General features: G+C 44.8%; 3 protein-coding genes across 4 annotated transcripts in view; 2 read left to right on the top strand and 1 right to left on the bottom strand.

Moving 5' to 3' along the window:
* The first annotated feature begins 301 nt into the window (after positions 1-301).
* On the top strand, positions 302-5,332 carry LOC126562516 (translation initiation factor eIF-2B subunit beta). 2 transcript variants are annotated; one of them, XM_050219052.1, is made up of 4 exons: positions 302-392; positions 453-1,370; positions 1,430-1,516; positions 5,275-5,332. In XM_050219052.1, exons 1-3 carry the CDS (start codon positions 316-318, stop codon positions 1,500-1,502), a joined length of 1,068 nt encoding a protein of 355 aa, XP_050075009.1. In that variant the 5' UTR covers positions 302-315; the 3' UTR covers positions 1,503-1,516; positions 5,275-5,332. The 2 variants fall into 2 exon arrangements, with proteins under 2 accessions (XP_050075009.1, XP_050075008.1); XM_050219051.1 differs by lacking the exon at positions 5,275-5,332 and having other exon boundaries at positions 1,430-1,537.
* On the top strand, positions 2,106-3,202 carry LOC126562581 (SAP30-binding protein). Its single transcript, XM_050219130.1, has 2 exons — positions 2,106-2,262; positions 2,330-3,202. Exons 1-2 carry the CDS (start codon positions 2,140-2,142, stop codon positions 3,200-3,202), a joined length of 996 nt encoding a protein of 331 aa, XP_050075087.1. The 5' UTR covers positions 2,106-2,139.
* A 1,850-nt stretch (positions 5,333-7,182) lies between the features above and the next one.
* Positions 7,183-19,266, bottom strand: part of LOC126561023 (uncharacterized) — a 39,180-nt gene continuing 27,096 nt past the window's right edge. Inside the window, exons 7-9 of the mRNA XM_050216972.1 lie at positions 12,010-12,533; positions 11,610-11,939; positions 7,183-11,520 (exon numbers count right to left, since the gene is read on the bottom strand). Coding sequence (XP_050072929.1) covers positions 7,183-11,520; positions 11,610-11,939; positions 12,010-12,533 — 5,192 coding nt within the window. The remainder of the gene's footprint in view (positions 11,521-11,609; positions 11,940-12,009; positions 12,534-19,266) is intronic.

Raw genomic sequence — 19,266 nt, 5'->3', positions numbered from 1 at the left:
GAGTGAAAACCGAAATTCTGCTAGTGTTTGTTAGTTAATCGTTTTTAGAACCTCCAGAATGATTTATAAATCCGAAAGAGCAGTTCTTGCTAAAAAAGATTATTGTTTCTTTGTGTTTTGTTATGAATTTGAGACGCAAGAGCGCGCTTAAGCCTCGTGCACACGATTCAATGTTATGACAGCTGAACTGACAGTTTGAAGCCTTCTTGAAATGGCACCGTGTAGACGGCCGCTTTATTCTTCCAAGAAAACGTCAACAAAATCCACAGCACAGTGCTGCAGAACAAAAACAGAGGAAAAGAGAACCCGCACAAAATGAAGGAATTAGGAAAGGATTCTTCTGTCTTCCCAGTCGAAGGAATTGCTGAATATATTCAGGATGTTCGCCTCCGGTAAGAACCCAAACCCGTTTCTCTGTTAACCTAAACTTCATCATAGCTTTCACCAAACAGCAAAATCACTGGATCGCTTAAGCTTGCCACGAAAACCCTCCAGCTGTTGATGGATCTGGTGTCGAAAAAACAATGGAACACGGCTGAAGAACTACTCTCGCTCATTCGCACGCAAGGTCGCTTCTTGGCCGAGGCACTCCCGCACGATATCGTCGTAGCAAACAGCATTCGGCGCGTGATGAAAATAGTACGCGAAGAGTATGATTCCTCTCGGGTGGTGCATTTCGACGATGGTCAAAGTATCCTTTCACTTCACAAGCTGGTAACACAGGCAGCCGACCCGGAACGGGACGATTACTCGAAACCGATGCCTGGGTTAAAGAATGCCCTAGTGGACCATTTGTCGGAAATAGAAACGGAGCTAGAAACGACGGGCGATTCGATATCTGCCCAAGCAGCTGAACACATTCATTCAGCGGAACTGATCATGACGATCGGGTACTCGCGTGCGGTTGAAAAATTCTTGCGTAAAGCAGCCGAAACTCGACCGATCGAGGTGGTAGTGGTGGAGTGTGCACCGGATTGTCGTGGTCAACAGTTGGCAGCTAACCTGGGACGGGCCAAGATACAAACAACACTCATTTCCGATGCGGCAATCTTTGCGATCATGTCACGCATCAATAAGATCATCATCGGTACGCATTCGGTGCTGGCTAATGGTGGACTACAGGCGGTTTGTGGCACGTACAGCTTAGCACTTTCGGCGAAACACTTTTCTGTGCCCGTGATTGTGCTTGCGCCGACGTACAAACTAACTCCGGTGCATCTGTGCAATTACGAGCAGGGTGATTTCAACATTCTGGGCAATACGGAAGCGGTACTACCGTTCAAAAGTTTGGCTTCAAGGTTCACAAAAGCATACAATCCGCTGTTTGATTACGTACCACCGGAACTGGTGACACTGTTTGTGACGAATAAGTATGCCAAGAGCTCTAGACAGATAGAGAATAGACTTTAATCATTTATCCTTTTTTTAGTGGCTCGAACGCTCCTTCATACATCTACCGTTTGATAGGAGAGCTGTATCATCCGGACGATAGTCAACTATGAAACACGATATCCAGGTAATTCTTGATCAAATAAAAGAAAGTTAATCTAATGTGCGCTGTCTGAATGACTCCTTCATAATCTTTCTTGTGTTGAAAGAATATCTGGTTTTAGCTAAAATTGCAAATAAAAAGCATATTAGTCTTTTTATATATTTTAAGTATGACGGCCTGCGCCGTATTGTCAAAAGCGTATAATAAATCGGTCACGAAAAGGCCCACGGAAAATTTCAAACTGTAGAAATCGATACTCTATTTGCGCCAGGCTCTCAAAAGCGAAAATTTTGAGACCGCATTTTGACAAAAAAAAAACATTTATGAGAACCTAAAATCTTCATTTTGAAATCTTCCGTGGCCCGAGCTCTGTATATTATTGTATACGCTGGACCGATCGTAAATCATGTTTTAAGTACATTTAAAGCATTAATTTAATATTTAATTTCGTTTTATAATTTCATTCTCTAGGTTTAGCCAATTTTAGAACCACATACGACTGTTGTAATGTTCTGGTGTTCCGTCAACTGTACGGAACTGTCAAAATAAAATGCTGTAAACAAAAGAAGCAGTGCGTGCAAACAAAACATTCCGTGCATTGAAAACGAAAAATCCTAAAATATAGAGTATTTAAATAGTTTTACACGATGAGTTCGAAAAATTCGGCCCTTGCATCACTTACCGCCACTTATACAGATTCCGAAAATGAAGAAGATCGTCGTTCCGACGATGATTCTCCTCAATCCGAAGGAGGAAGTTCCGTGTCACAGGTTTGTTGTCTCGTGTAGGAAGTGTCTGGTATATAGATGTAACAACCTTGCTCTTTTTCCACTCTAGATCCGTTCCCGCCAGCAAACACCACTGCGGGAGATGTCCGAAAGCTCTGGCACACCTGTGACCCAAACAAACACTGCTAGCCTTCCCTTCAAATCCGCTGAACCAAGCGGTGCCAGCGACAATGGAACACCCGGGCCTCCGCGCAAGAAAGCCCTCCGTCTCGTTAGCTACATCGACGATACGATAGTTGATACGGACGAAGAAAACAACTCGCCGGCCCGCAGCGATCGAGAAGAACCAGTAGAATCCGAGCACGAACCCGAACCACAGCGAAGCCCTTCGCCGGAAAAGGTAGACCGGGCGAAACTGTACGGTTTTAGCTTGCCGCCCGAACCGAAAGGCAAATGTTCGCAGGAGCTGCAGGATAAAATTGCCGCACTGCACGAACGGATGAAAAATTCCAACATGGACACGAACCGCATCATTCAGGAACGCAAAGAGTTTCGCAACCCGAGCATCTACGAAAAGTTGATCCATTTCTGTGACATCAACGAGCTGGGCACAAACTATCCGCCCGAAATATTTGATCCCTTCCAGTGGGGCAAAGAGTCATACTACGAGGAACTGGCGAAGGCACAGAAAATCGAAATGGAAAAGGTAGAAAAAGCGCGCAAGGAAGCAACCAAAACGGAAATACAGACCGGCGTCAAGCGTGTCGATCCGGACGAGTCGAAAAAGCGCAAATCAAAATGGGATCAGCCGGGCGTGCTGGGAGCGGCACCTGGTATGCTGGGAGCGGCGGCTGCGGTCGCTATGGTGAATGCACTGAAACCAGCCGGCATACTACCGCAGACGCTCACAACCACGGCTACCGGTACGAAAGGGACCGTTATTTCAGCGTTCGGATCACTACCAAAGAAGCCCAAGGTTTAGTGTGAAAGCGAGTGGATGCCAGGGTTTGCGAAAAAAAAAACTTAGACGAATAAATATAATTTTAAACGTTTCTCTATGTGTAAATGTGCTTGTATAATTGTATAATTAATTTCACATTCAAAGGGGACATGGCTTCCTTAAGGCAGTCATTTTGTTCTACATTCGTTCATTTGTTAATGGGTAATAGAATGCACATATTCCGGAACATTCCGGAGTAAGGAGTTTGCTTCGAAGTAATTCAGAGTTTACTTCGCAGTAATCTCCGGAGTAGTCCGGAAAAAATGTTATCAACAAATAAACAAATTTGTGTAACAGAACAATTACTTTTTTGTTTGGGAGAATGCGGGATCACTCCGGAATTGACAGCGATTTTGGTTTTAAATCCGAAGTGAAATCAGCAGTTGACTCCGAATTTTCCTCGGATTTATTCCAGAGTATACTCCTGTTTTTATGCGTCGGTGTCGGAGTGGATTCATTACTCCACTTCGGAGCTCCCATTACTAGTGTCGGCACAGGATCACCTGAACCTGATCAGTTAGTCACAGTACGCAGTTTTTTGGTGCAAACGGCTATCGGTGAGCATGAGGAGGCAACAACACTGCTCTAAAAAATCGGAGCGTACAAAGTTCGTACGTGGCTCATAATACCAAAACGGGATATTGAGACGCATAACGAAGCTGAATGAAGTCCCCAAGCAGTATGATCAGTGTTGGATGAAGCTTTTCGGAGGCCCTAGAAAGCAATGGATATCGAGGCCAATAAAGGGGTTACAGATTTGGTTTAATCAGTCTAAGGCTACAGGGATTTTTTTACCGGCGAGGCTGCTGGCGGCCGCCAACTCCGCGCATAGGCCAATCCGTCATTGAGTATGATACTGTCTCCAGAATGATTGGGCGAGCATAGTGAATAGACTCTGCCTTACAATTCACGAAGCATTGATACATTTGCTGCATGCAGCGGGAGAAAACAAGCCACGATGATAAGAAAAAAGTCGAGGATTTGTAAGCCGAGCATTTTCTTTCGACGAACGAAACAATAGGAATTACCATGACGCCAAAGACTGAAGGCAATCAATCAATAGCGGTATACACGAAAAACTATCGTCAAAGAATAGCGAGGACGCCAAGCACCATATTAGCCAGGTTTCCGCAAGCACCACTACATCGAAATCAGATCCCGATGGCAGGTAGTCAAAATTCATCGGTACACGAGCGCAGTCCTCGCCCGTTTTGAATAGAAGAGCGAAGGTGGTACTTGCGGCCCCAAGCGTAATTTCAGCGTGATAGAAGCGAGGATATTGTCGCTTGGGCGGAACAGATCGGCGCCTATTTGTGAAAAAAAACTGTGAAAAATGTGTCGCTGGCTAAATGCAGCTCAACAGTGATCAATAGTGCAATTTAGTGAATTCAACGAGCGTTAGGTTCGGTATGACGGTGGAATCATTCAGCGTGCGATCGCGTTGTGTTCTATGAAATTATATGAAATTCTGTGCAAGAGCTGGTGAAAATGGCGCGCGAATTGGGGCACGCGGTGATCGATGGGAATTGGTGTGCGTGTGTTGTAAAGTGGTGGCCGGTGTTGAGTGTAGTGTCGTGTGTGGTGTTCGACGAGGATGTAGCTCAAACACCGGTGATGCGAATGTTTGCATTCCTGTTGACATCAGGAGAATCAAACACCACAGCGACGCGTCTTAGCTTGGTGCCCTGGGACAGAATACTGAACTGAACTGTGTAAGAAGGTAAGTGGCTGCAGGTGAGTGAATCTATTGTGAACCATAGCAACAATGTTGTCCTGTTATTATTGTATTATTATTGTCAAAAAATTAATCACTGCAAAAACACCAGTCAGAGCCTTGAATTCGAACTTATGCGCCCATTAATTTACATTAGCTGCCACGCAGCGCATATATACGAAGTGCTTACCAGTGGTTCTACTAAACATCACGTGTACTCTGCCGTACTACTTCTTCATCACGGATGAGGAAAAGGCCATCCTTCCAGAATCAAAAAGCAATATCTCTTCGGATGTAGGTTGCTTTTAAATAATGAAACACTTTATATGATTAAAAACAGTTCTTTATTCGTTTCATTTTCATAAAATCAATTACAGTCGTATGGGAGAAGTCTTTTACTCGCTAAAACACAAATTGGTCAATCAGAAGGAAAAAAAACGCTTACGTTCGTTCTCCGAGCCCAGCACTGTACACGGCCCGTAAGCTTACGAATGTCGAAATGATGAGCAACTTCAGGCATTTTAGCTAAACTTACAAACTACAGGAAACGACACTATTCAAAAACCTGTCTTTCACCTCTCCATTGCATAAACAGCACATCTCAATGGTACTACTAACTATATAAATTTTATACCTTAACCAGACACTAATAATGCACCTTGCTTGGTTTGCAATAATATTATAAACAGAAGGCATTCACGATAAACAAACAGTACAGTAAAAACTGAGGAAAAAGAAACAGTTTATGAACAAAAATCTAAATACTCTAACAAGATATTTCCTAACAGCCGATTAAGACACGCTACAAATTTGAATAAATATGCATTATATTAAGATTGCTATCAAATTTAACTACTATTCGCTACTATTGCGTTAAGGAACGCTGAGGAAACCTCAGGTCGCCTTACATATATATTTTTTTAATTTGGCAGGTACTTATGAAGCTAACGTCGCCCGAAAATCTCTTTTGAATAGAGTATCGGCTTGCAATCGCTTAACTGAAAGAGTGTATCTTAAACCATTAAAACACGGATGGGTTAAAATTGACTTAAAACGCTACCTCCTATACCTACGTTGATTATTCGCCAACGTTGCAAAGACGCTAGGCGAAGGTTACAATATTAATAGCCAAAAGCAGTTTTGTAAGCCATTTTTGGTATTATAGCCGTGATGTAAGCTACAACTACCATACCTTACCATACTTACAGAACACAACCTTACCCACCAGCGATCGACTTATGAGTTAGGTTCAATTGTATCGCTTCCAGTTACGACTTGCGTGCGTACACTGTGTTCCTTAACACTAGTAAACCTTAACACGGATTGTTGTAGTTTATTGCACATATCCGGCCTAGTGTGTAATGTAGACGAGACCCGAACAACCCGAACTGGATGGGGATCCGTTCTACGATTACGAATTTCCTTGCGGAATTGTTAAACCTAAAATTGCTTCTTCATAACTAAACTTACATTGCCATTTATTATTGCAAAGGACGTGCAAATGCAGGTCGCGTATCACATTCGATGCTACAGCAGATTACATTTTCGCTTTCAATTTTAAAACCCGTTTAAAACATATTTAACATTCAGTTAAATATGTTTTAAACAAAAAGAGGATTTTTAAAAATACGTAAAAAATAAAAAAGTAAGTAAACAATAACAAATAAATTAAATGCAAAAAAAAACAAAAAACATAAACACAACAAAGATGAAAACGGCAAAGCGAAAATGCACCAGTAACTCAACAGTAGTTAAGTGAAAGAAAAATTGCTCAAACAACACTCAATTCAACGTACATTCCTTCTCACACTCTCTCACACACTCTTCAAAAATAAATATTCATACAAAATATACTTAAAATCAAATTGCACAGTTGCCACTGAATTAGTCTACTGATTAATGCTAAAACCTAACCTAGACGGCTATCCAACGTGTCCGCTTCGATCGAAAGGATGCACAACCTGCACTCCTAAACGTGAGGAAGCGAGCAGACTTCAAGGATAAGCTCAATACTTGTGGAGGTACAATAACTCAATAATCTCGAACGGTGTGCGACCCTGCCAAACAGTTGTGTCCCCCCGGGTCGAATGTAATGTACAGAGTTGGCCTTACAGAATGCCTAGAATCTTACTTACTACTGAAGCTACATCAGAGGAGAGAAGAAAAAAATACTAGCTAACAGTACAGCATTATTGCACGAACTATTGCAGCAAAGAATTGCATTTACATAAAAGCTTCAGCGGTTCCCTTAATGAACTGCTGCTGCCATTGCACGATCCCCACTCGGGGCAACCGACAGATGTGCCGGTTTGCGTATGTTCTTGAAAAAGACCGAATGCGTTTCGACACTCTCCGCCCCAGACTCGGAGATATCGTCCAGATGGGAGTCAAGATCGTCATCATCCGAGATGCAGGATGCATCGTCACTAGCGTCAAACTTCTCATCATCGGACGAGTACACCCGGACACTGATCGCGTCGGAAGTGTTGAAGAACACGCCATTAGGCGATTGGAGTCTTTGATGTGATGGACCCGCTTCCATCTCGCCCCGATTTATGGCCACAGTCCGTGCGATGGTCGTTAACGATGAGGAGGGCGAGGAGGTGGAAGGTGGTGACGGCGGTGGTGGTGGTTTACTGTGAGGTTTCTCGATCACCTTCACAGCGACACCCGGTACGCCGGTGGATGGTTTCTTCGTCGGAATAGTGGCCGTTGGTGGTGGTGGTGGCGGTGGATTCGGTGGAGGAAGTGGTGGTGGTGGTGAGCGTGGACGAGCGATTGCTTTGTCCGCACGGGACCCACCTGCAGTAGAGCCACCCGTGGACGATCCACTACGATTGGTGCCGGTAGCATCCGGAGTTCCTGGAGCTTTTTCGTTCGATTCCTGCAGTGCACAGATCTCGTACTTGTTCTCCTCGAGGATTGGCCCTTCTGAGCCCGGGCCGTCCGGGGATTGGGAGCTAAAGTTAAATCGCTCGTAGATCTTCTTGCCGTTAAGCTTTGACTCACTCGAATCGGCACTCATGTAACCGCTGTCCTGTTCCTTGGTGCTTGATCGTGAGTTACTCCGCACGATCGTGATGTTGCGTGGATTGGACGTTGATGGCTTTTCTCCGTCCTCCGCAGTTGGCCTCTGGACAGAATACTTCCGGTGGTGATGATGATGATGAGGACGCAACAGCTGTTGCTGCTGTTGCTGGTAGTGCGATCCATACACACCACTACCGGATGAGTCATCGATCAACGATGATATGCCTTCGTCCTTCTCGAGTATGTCGGACGAATCGGATGTCTTCTCTAGATCGGGATCACCTGACTTCCCGTTAAACTTAGCCGTCGCTATTCCGATGAACTTTTTCCATGCGTTCTTCAAATCTTTCGACTTTTTAACGCGATCCCTTAGACCCATAGCGATCTGCATACCGTTTGAGGATTGGTTCAGCTCCACTCGGAAAACTTTCGTTGTGGTGGGAGAACCCGAGGGCGAGGTTCCGATCGGAATCGGTCCACTGATGTCGTAAATGGATGGTTTTTCATCTTCCGCATCCTTCGGGTTGATCGAGGGCCCGTTTCGATTGATCGGATAGCTGTAGTTGGAGAGCGTTTTCGTCGACAGTACCTCGATCTTATCGATATCCTCGATGAACTTTGCCTTGCTCATCACCTGCTGATGCTGTTGCTGCTGTTGCGACTGACGAGTGCGCAGATCGTAGATCTTGCTGTCCACCTGCTGCAAGAAGTTTTTGCTATTCATCTCTCCAAGCGTCATGTAGCTTTCTAAAATTCCACTCAACTCCTCCTGCGATCGCTGCTTCTCGTCGATTCTCGCGTACTCCGTCTTCTCCGTGATGTAGAGCGACTGCTCGGTAGGATTCTTGTGAACGTGGCTGTAGTTGGGAAGCTTACCCGAAGAAGAGTTACGATTTTTGCTCGTACTACTACCGTAACTACCACCAGAAGCCGTACGATCATTATCCGAGATACCCGTGAACTGCGTGGAGTCACTTTCTGCCGTAAAGCTGTTGATCGATTCGTAGTTCTCGCTGGTTTGGGTGCAGAAGTTTGGCTTCGGTGCCGGACCCGTCGGTGGGTTAGACAACTTCTCGCTATTGCTCCAGCAGGCCAAATTTTTCGGTGCAATACCATAATCCTCCACCTTCTTCAGCTGTAACCGTGGATGATCGTACACGGTAGTCTGACGGGCAATGTCCGGTGGGATCAAATCCGGTGGGACTAACTTGGGTGCCGGTATTAACGCATCGCCCACATTCGTACGCTGACGGCGCGAGTGTCTCGTCTCGAGCGTAAGCAACTTCCCCGACTTTACATCCAACTCGGACAGGTTGCTCAGCGAACTTCGAATGGCCGGAGGGCCGGTGGCTTTTGGGTTCTTCGATTCGTAGATCTCCCGCAAACTACCGAAGCTTGTTTCGTGCTTGAACGAACCGGTAGTTTTCAGCACAAAGTGACTGTTCAGATCCGCTGGCAGTGAGGTTAGACTGGACTCGATCCCAACGCATTCACCTCGCCCACTCCGCTCACTCTCCCACACATTGCTCCGATGACGGCTTACGGCAGCTTTCGTTTGCCCATTCTTCTTCGGCTTACGGTCCAGTGTGTCCGGCTCGAACTGATCACTGTCCGTCGCCGACAAGTCGCAATCGTCGGGACTGTGTTCCACCTCGATCGTGATGCTCCCCTGAAATGGCGTGTCACACTTGATCTTCGGTACCTTTTTCTTCGCCTTGCCACCGACACTGAGCTGTGCGTTGCCCACTGACGAAGTCTGCGGAACGTCTTCATACTCATCGGACCGGATACTGACGGCTTCGCGTTCCGTCTTGATCGTGTCAGTATCCTTTCTAAAACCCTCCACCCGATCGTATATGGCGTTGCGTATTTCGACCTCCTCCTCCAGTGGGAGAGCGGTACTGAGCGAGGGCGATGGTTGCGAACCGGGATCGCTACTGTTCGTCGTCGAGGTATTGAAGCTCATCGGTGTCTTGGAGGTAACTCGCTCCAAGCTATCCGTTTCGTAATCCACGATCAGATAGTGGGGCGATTTGCGGGAATAGATCGGCGAGTCCGGTTGATACTTGGTGTATGAGTTCTTACCGGACCGATTCCCGAGCGTATTGCATTCCTGGTCCGAATTTAGGAAGTCATGAAAGAACTTCTCGTTCCGGTAGCGTTCGTGGCGATCGATACTGCTAAAACGGCTATCAGATGAGTCGACATTGTAGTCCATCGATTCCAGCTGTGGCATTGGCAATCGATCAGCATGCCGTTCGGACCACGAGCGAATCTTGCGCTGATCCATGGCAAGTGCCTCGTACACCATGTCCGGCATCTGATTAATGTTGCGCAGCTTCATCGGTTTGACGTTTGCGTACTGATCCAGTACCTCCTGTCGACGCTTGCTGGAAGAGGCGGCGAGGGGCACCAAGGCTGCTGACGGTGGAGTGGCATGTGCTCTTACTGAACCATTCTGTGCTGGAGCCTTCTTGTCATGTCCGTGATGATGATGATGAGCCGGGTGTGTTACCGATAACTTCTTGTGTGACAGTACCGGTGACGCCTCAAACTGAGGATTGTTGTAGATCTCACTTCCGGCGATGCTATAAAGATCCCGCTTATCGTACATCTTGTTCGTGTCCAGATTCGCAACCGAATTATTCGTATTCTTGATGTACAGATCCTGGTTTGTTGACTGAACCGATCGACTCTCCTCGTAGATGAAACTACTGTTTTTCATCAACGCGCCACCACCTTCCTGCAGGCCGAACTTACTCATCTTACTCACCAAATCCGTCTTCAAGCTATGAGAAACAATTTTAGGTGCTGAGCTAGTGTCCGAGCGTACCGATTTGCTGGCGGACGGTATGCGTACTACCGAGGATCGTTCCTTCACACTGTTCGCTACGATCGTTTCATTGTCCGACGTTGACGAACTGTCGCTGTGCAAACTCCCCGCCTTCGATAGTCGATGACTTTTCGGTTGCTTCTTAATGTCCGGGCGAATCGGCAAAGAGTCTGGTGCGGCCGTTCGATCATCTTGCGATTTGAGTGACTCCATTGACGGTTGATCACCTACGAAAGCAGGGTTTGCGATGCCCGCTCCATCCGCTTTCGGTGTTGGAGTCGTACCATCCGTTTCCGATGTTCCTCCACTGGCAAGCAGATTCGATTTGCTATCATAGATATCTGCCTCGGCAATACCGTCTCCGTGGGTGGATGACACATCTTCCAACCATTTGCGAATGCTGTTCTGCTTGTCGCCACAATTCTTACAGTTGCTTGACGGCACCATAACTGGATCGGACGTTGCTACCTTCTTCTCACACCCGGGACATCCCGAACATGCGCTCTTCCGTGAGCTATCCTTGCGGGAACTAATCAAACTGCTACGACGGCTAGCCGGTGCAGTCTGTACGGCGGCGTAAGTTTCCGATCCGGCTGCATGCTGCTGCTCCTCCGGTATAATATTTAGCGAAGGTTGAAACCGTTTCGAGGACATCTTGTACTTGGCGATCGTGATCACTTCCCGGATCTTATTCAGAAATTCGATAGCTGCCGGTGGAGGTGACTGAGGGAAAGCGGGAGATTCAGAGATAGAGAGAGAAATACGGTGAGTAAAATTGCAATCGAAAGGGAAGCTCGAGCTCGAATACTTACAACTAGAAGATGTGGCTCGAAGTAAGCGGGATTGAAGTATAGCTTCCGGCGCATCGTACCGTTCACGATGGACTTCATGCTTTCGAGCTTTTCTTCGTTGTTCAGTTCTTCGACAATGGACACATTTTCCTCGGGCAGGCACTCCGTATCCTGGCCGCCGGTACTCAGCGGATTCTGCTGGTGTTGGTGCTGCTGTTGTTGTAGATGATGGTGATGATGAAGCAGCAGGGCGGACTGCTGGGATAGCTGCTGCTGCTGCTGAAGGCGAAGTTCGCCATCCATTTCGGTACGCCCTGAGAAGTTTTTTGGCTGATGTTTGCCGGTTTGCATCTGCGATTAGCGGAACAGAACATGATTACTCCCCATGCTGAATCTTTTTTGCCCGGCTTGTGTTACCTACCTGCTTCTCAACGTCGGTCGTTATATCATCCTCAAACTCCGACACCGAATTGGAATTGTCACTAATGAAGCCCGAATTGTCGCTCAGGTTCGGGAAGTGTTTCAGCAGCGGATTGTTCTTTACGATGCCCATTTCTTCCGCGTGCAAGCCCACGCTCGTCAGGCCCCGATGCGGACCGATCGTCGGTCCACCGCCCTGCCGTTGGCTTCCACCGAGTGCATTGCGTCCGATGAAGCTAGCCCGAGCCTGTCCACCGAAAGGGCTAACGGCGGCACCCATCCCGACACCGAACGTTACCTGATCATTCTGCTGGTAGGTGGAGTAGTCATTCTTTAACCCGTTGCCATCATCGTTCGAGCCCGATCTACTCTTCCGTTTCTTCATGTGGATGTAGAGAAAAACCGAAGCAATGTAGATCAGGCCCAAACACAAACTGCAAACCGCGATCACGATGTACTCCTTGGTGGAAAGGCCAGACTGTTGCTCGATGTGTGTCTCGGAAGCGAACGAAACCTCAGTTACATCTGTAGGAAGACGTGGAGGGGGAGATTTAAATTCTATTCATTTTTTTCAGTTACTGTTTTTATTCATTTTTAATCCAACCAACAGAATTAAAAGTGTTATACAATGTTAAGGCGACTGTTATACACTTTTCTATTCAGTGCATTTTGTGATCTAACATTAATTACCCTATCAAACGCATAAATACTAAAGAAAAGACATTGAATGTTGCTTGCCTTACACCATTTCGAAGTTTACGAATTTCACACTCATTCAACCCTTGCCTTATGTCACCAACACCCTTATCGAAATGGCCCATAAAATGATACACTTAATCACCTCCTAGGAATTGACTGTTTCAAATGATTTTCCACTCATTAAATCCTAATCATCATTGTACGCTTGAAAGCAAACTCATTAAAAATCATTTCCCAACTTTCCCGTAAGGTGCGTCGGAAAAGTGTGATCACTTGCTAGTGATCCGATGTTACACGCACCTAGGAATTGTCTTCCCTTCAAACGCCGAGCAAAAGGTTAAAGTTTGAAAGGGCTTCAATGGTTTAGTCGATTATTGCCTACCGATTTTCCACCCATTTTTTCCGATTTGCACTTCAGATAAGGCGTCCATTATTATGAATCGCCGTAGGTGCTTCATTGGTTTCGCCATTGGTCTGCAAAAAAATTCGAGCAGATGAAAGAAAAAAAAAGCAAGACTAAGAGATACACCTCACCGCCTTAAAGATGATTGCATCACGTTGCGCCTACAGACACCGTAACGCACATGTACCCTTCTACGCGTGGACTGATTATTTCATTACCCTGCCCGCTGATAACGTTATCGTGTCTGCGCGCCGTTAAGAGCACAGCGAAAAGTGAAAGTTTTCCAAACCGGCCAGCGGCCAGTTGAGTAATAATATTCATAATTGTGTGATAATACTGAAACACCAGTGCGCCGGTGCGTTTGGCATCCGGTCAGCGCCACTCCGGTCCAGTCAAACACTTTCAATTTTTCACACTCACACCTTGCAATCGGTCCCGCAGGTGTTTGTCGCTGGGAAAATTCCCTTTCTATTGCGTGAGCTTAGAAGTGTGACCACACAAAGCACACAGGTCAGCGCCGATGTCAGCTGGACAGTAAAATCACTTGCGCGTTTAAATAGATCGCCATGACTCCCTCCGAAAGCACTGCGAAACGCCCGTCCGTGGTGGAATGGAAAAACGACACTATTTTGAAGGTGTGTGATTTACGATCGCGAATTGCCCTATGCTCTCACACCACTCTGTCGGTGACGTTTCTTCGAGCTCAGCATGAGACGACCGGGCGCGAACGGTACAAAAAGCAAACGAACCGCACACCGAGCTGCGATCGTTTCACACAATTAGCATAATCTGTGATTTAAAAAGGAACCCTGACCGGGGTTTGGGCGGTATGTTGAAATTGGCGGCAAAGGAACACATCGTTACCGGGATGAATTATGACATTCGCGACCCTATCTGCTTTGAGCCCAGTCCGAAGCCTATTGTAAGAAAAGCTTGGATGTTTGTTAAAAAGAGAGCGAAAAGCACGTTGTCACAGGTGAATTTCCTTTTCATTTTTCCTCTCCGTTGAAAGTGAAACTTCTTCTCCACCCGCAACACTCCTACACCACCGCATGTTCGTACATGAGCTACACGAAAAAAGTGCTCAAATTGCACGTGAAATATGCACCGCTTTTTGTCTTCTCCCAGCGTGTGCCGGGTGGGAATGGTAAAGCGTTAGACACTGACCAGCCACAAAAAAAAAAGTGTAAGGTAGATTGTGTGTGCGTGTGAATATGTTTTGTTGTTTTGGTTTGGGCTTCGGTTCCACAGAGGTTGCAGATATTCAAAACATTTCCGACCACTTCGAAAAATGAAAGACGAAATTAAGAAACAGATGGAAATGGGGTAGAAAAAAAAAGTTTGATTGCATCACGACGATTTGGCTGATCTTCCGTTTTGTAATTCATGTGCTTCTTCCGGTGCAGATTAAATAATATGCAAACGATGCAAGGAATGGAATGGAATGGAGGAGCAAAACATTTACTAGCGTTGTGATAAGAAGACAATGATCTTTATTGTTTTGCTTAGGCTTTGGTTCGATGCAATTATTCTTGTTCGCTATTATGATTTTTGCTGATTGCAGACTAGTAAGTCATTTCGATGGCCGGCATGACCTTAGAGGTCGTTAAGTTAATAAGAAGAAGAATCTCACATAAACAACATCAAAAATAATAAAGGAAAAGTAACGAAACCATGAACAAAAAACATGAAAACTCAATATAACGGAAGATAAAAGTATAAATTAAATGAAAAACATGTAGAGAGCGATGGATTTTCCATTCAAATAAAAGAAAATAGGCCAACAAAAAACGAAAAGAAGAAAATTATAAAATTATGAAACGATCAAATAGACAAATATAATAAAGAAAGATCAACAACTACGAAAATAAAACTAATAAAAAAGAATAATTAAGTGTGAAGCAATATTGTGAACTGAAACTTCTTCCCAAAATAAAACCCCCTGTTAAAGCACAACCCAACGTGTGTCAATACCAAACACTTAAGCGGTATTCTTTATTCGTTCATTATAACCTCATTCACCGGTACTAATCACTAAAACAGCTACTAAGCTAAATGTATATTTACTGCCCCGATTTAGCAAGCGATTCTTCCAAAAAAAAAAACACTTAAAAAAGTACACACAAAAACGGAAATCGTTATGAAATCAACCATCAAATCAACAACCGGTTGATCGTGTAAATTTGCAATCATCCCGAAAAAATAAAATTCTCCCCAAAACAACGCCCAATAAACGAAAGAGGCGGAAAACAGTATTTAGCTAACGTTTCCTACCTGACCCCTGTACGGGCGCCCCAGACCAGTCTGACCCAAGCGTAAGGTATCGATGTTTTAGCTCACCCAAGAACAACGCGTCTAATTGCGGCCAACGAAGTTGCTTCCCACCACGGAAAACTTCTCTCGGGTCGTAAGTTGTTTTTTGTTGGATGGAACAATCCGATACCCGTGCTCGCCCTAATAAACAAATAAATCGGTGCCATAAAGAAAACCGGGTTGGCTTCCATAAAAAAAAAAACCAGGCCGAAGAACTAAACGTTGTAACCGAGCAGAAGAGCAAGAATTCAACCTGATTATGATGGTTGTAGTTGCACGGGTTTTAATTTGTAAAACCGATATCGAAATGCAAATGCTGCTTCTGCATGCTCCAGATTAGACCGGTTGCATCATCCTCGTCTCGGGTTAACTGAGGGATTCGTGTCTGATTGGTCGGATGCCCAAATGAGCACCATCAAATATTATTAATTAAGACACAACTGGATGTTCAGCAGCTCTGTTGATATGCGTTCTGGGCTGGGAATAATTTCAAATGCGTTGCTCCGGTTTAACAAGGAAGGATTAGAAGTGCGTGCGATGAAAGCTACCTAAACACCGACTTGCGCATAATAGGCCGTTATCTCATGCTTTCGTTCAACCTTCCAGTTTTTACGGGACGGATTTACAACACCTTCAACACAACCCATCAATGTTGCGTGAGTCGTAAAACATTCTCCCTACCACTTTCTTGTCTTTCCCAATCAGTCTTTCTCTCTCTACGTGGTTCTTAAAATTCAACGATTTGATCTAAATTTTTGATTGCCAGATCATAGCAGCAGTGGAATTTATAACACCCCTGCGTAGATCCTGATCGGAACCAGTCCAGTAAAGCATACATTTACGACCGCTCTTGTTGCGAGACGTCTAATGACTGATCATGGCATAAACCACTGAGTTAGCTTTCTGGATAAGATTCCATCCGCTTGAACGGTATCTCCTAGTCGCGTCGCTAAAGGGAAGCTTTCTACATGTTTTAATTTTATTTCTCACCTTAAGTAGTGTGTACTTTTACACCCTACGATGCGCATAAAACTTCCTCCTGTCGGGGGTTGGATTGCAACATAAATAATAGAACACCTAACACGGTTGATGAGCGGTTGCAAATCGATACCATAAATTAATAGCTAAATTTATAGCACCCGACCCAGTACAGTATGGATGCACTGTCTTTACACCAGGTGCATTGCCGGAAAAGCAAGCAATCTAATTGGCAATCGGATGCGATTGAGTGCTCAATAAATGTCTCGCGGCAGTGTGAACGCTACACGATCGTGAACGATCTTTTTTTATGATCGATGTTTTATTCGCCTTGAAATGAAATGCTGCTTGCGAGCACTATATTTGTTGATGGTATAGCAACTGTTTTAGTGTACATTCGCGCATGATTGCACTGGTCGCTAAAGGCAGCAAAGATCAACTAATGAGTATTGCATTACATGGGAATTTTATGTTTTAATCTTCCCAAAGGTAGACTCATTTCACTCATGCAGCGCAGAAAAACGAGAAAATCTAAATTTCTACACATCAAAATAACTCACTTTGTTTGATTTATTCACGCTCCAGTAGGAAATTTTCTGGACCATTGCTACCCGAATTAGAATTCCCGGTTGTTCGCCTGTGTGTGTGTGTGTGTGTGTTAAACGGCGCTTTCTTTCAACAAATTCTTCACGCACTCGAAATGGTTTAGAATGTGGTCTCAACGAATTGAGCCGTCGGTTTAGAATGGCGGCTAATAAAGTCACACTAATGGGACAATAAAGAAAACAAATCACCTTCCTGTACTGAGCGTGTGAAGTAAAGAACCGGGTTCGTCGCTTGCTCACGGCAGACGAAGTCTCCCTCGGATGAAAATCACCTTCTACGTACGTATACGGCGCGACGCTTTGCGGGCTTTGTCGTGATAGAATCGCACTTTATTGGTCACAATCGTTCTCACAATTACCTTACCCCTTTCCCCTTTCCCGATTTATTCCACTCAAGCAATTTCTCGATCGTATATTTGTGTGTAAATGATCGGCCATATATTCATCGGTACCAGTGGTGGTGCGAGTAATTGCTCCGTACGTTTGAAATATGAAACCAAGTAGGTGGGACAGCAGAAAACGGCTTCACCGAACCGCACGAAAACATTAGGAGAATTGGAAGGAAGCGTTGAGCGATCCATTCATAATTTATGGTCAGTTCCATGCCGAATCCGGCAGGGTCAACACGATCAAGTGCTCCGTTTTGTCACTGTATGAAACGATGTGTTCGTTTTGCTACAGCTTTTCTGTCGGTAGCATTTTTGCTTCCTCATCGCACTATTTGTAAGCTTACAAACAACGGGTTAAAAGGGTATGAATGAATTATTCGACCCTAAAAAAAAAAAAAAAAGGGAGGCCGTACATCTGCGTACTTTAATTTCGATCACTTTTTGGTTTCGCTTTCTGTACGTCACCAATCGCTCCACTTTCACAAACACATTTCCTCTTCAGCTCATCAGCACAAAAAAAAGGGAGGATCCACGTTTTTCTTCTTCTGAAAGCTAACAACGAACTAAAAACCACAAAATAAGTGAAATCTTTTTTCAACCACCAAAGGCTCAACTGCTCATTACCCAAGCACACACACACACCCCCTCGATGCCGGTACGTGATCTTTAATTCCTAAACGATAGCCATCGTTACCACCTTCGCAAAGAATCGTTCACAAAAAGGAAAGAAAAATGAAAAACCTAACTGCTTGAAAGGGAAATATGTTAAAATAGTTTGAACCGCGCACGTACGCACGCATATTATTATTACCATATAAAACGTGCGCAAATAGACCAGCTGGGTTCAAAGCCGGAACAGCTGGGCTACGGTCCTAATTTAGCCACTGCATAATTAGTTAAACACGAAAAAAAAAACACACACCCTTTCTCCTTTAATTGGGGTGTTTGATTTTTTTGTTTCTTTCACTTTCATTACGACGTCCTTTTGCAAGCGCAAGCGCAAGGGAACATCTTCCAAAGCACGCCGAGCGCACACAAAACATTACCATATGCTGCGTAAGGAGGCTGTAGCCATCTTCGCGCTAATGTACATCCACCATCCAGCAGTCATATGGCCTAAAGCAAAGCCTCCAAGCTCCACGTAAAGGGAGATGGCTCGATGTGTGTTTTTGTTTGCTGCTGGTATGCGGGAGGATATTTGCATACAATGTTATTATTTTCCAACTGAAGAGCTGTTGGTTTTCATCTCGTGTGCTTCCATTCGGTTTCGGATGAAGGTGGCGACGGCCACCTCTCGCAGCACGAACGCCAATGCTCAAAGCAAATATATCAATTACATGATTCAGTGAGCATGTTACCAGTGCTGAATGGGTGTGCGTGGATCGCACTGAGCCGTCCGATGAACTTTTATGAATGATTATTATGTATTTTGACGTGCTCTGGAGTTGTGTACTCCATCTGTGGGCCGTTTTTCCTCCCTCCCTCATATGGCAGGAAGTGATTAACGCAGGATTTTTTTCCTCTTGGGTGGTAGTTGTTTTAACGTACGTAAACATAAATAATGTAACAAACGGCAAACGAAACAAATCGAACTCGAGCGAGCTTTTTTCGATGAGTGTGGCTTTCGCTTTCGGTATGGCTGGGTGAGTGGATAAAGTGCAGTTTTTCTGAACAATTGCAGATGTTTTTTTTTTTTTTTCACGGGAAGTCAAGAAAAGGCTTTAAGCTATTGCTAATCGTGATTTATGGGTGCGTGAATTGAATTTATTCGTTTTAGTAACATCCGAAAATGATTTAATTTTTTTAAAGAAAAATAAAAAAAAATCCAAATTACAAAAAGTACAGGTAACTGTTCTAACTAATTATTAAAA

The sequence above is a fragment of the Anopheles maculipalpis genome, chromosome 3RL, assembly GCF_943734695.1.
Source record: "Anopheles maculipalpis chromosome 3RL, idAnoMacuDA_375_x, whole genome shotgun sequence".
Lineage (NCBI taxonomy): Eukaryota > Metazoa > Arthropoda > Insecta > Diptera > Culicidae > Anopheles > Anopheles maculipalpis.
The sequence above is the reverse complement of the archived record's forward strand: the minus strand, read 5'-3'. Positions and strand labels throughout refer to the sequence as shown.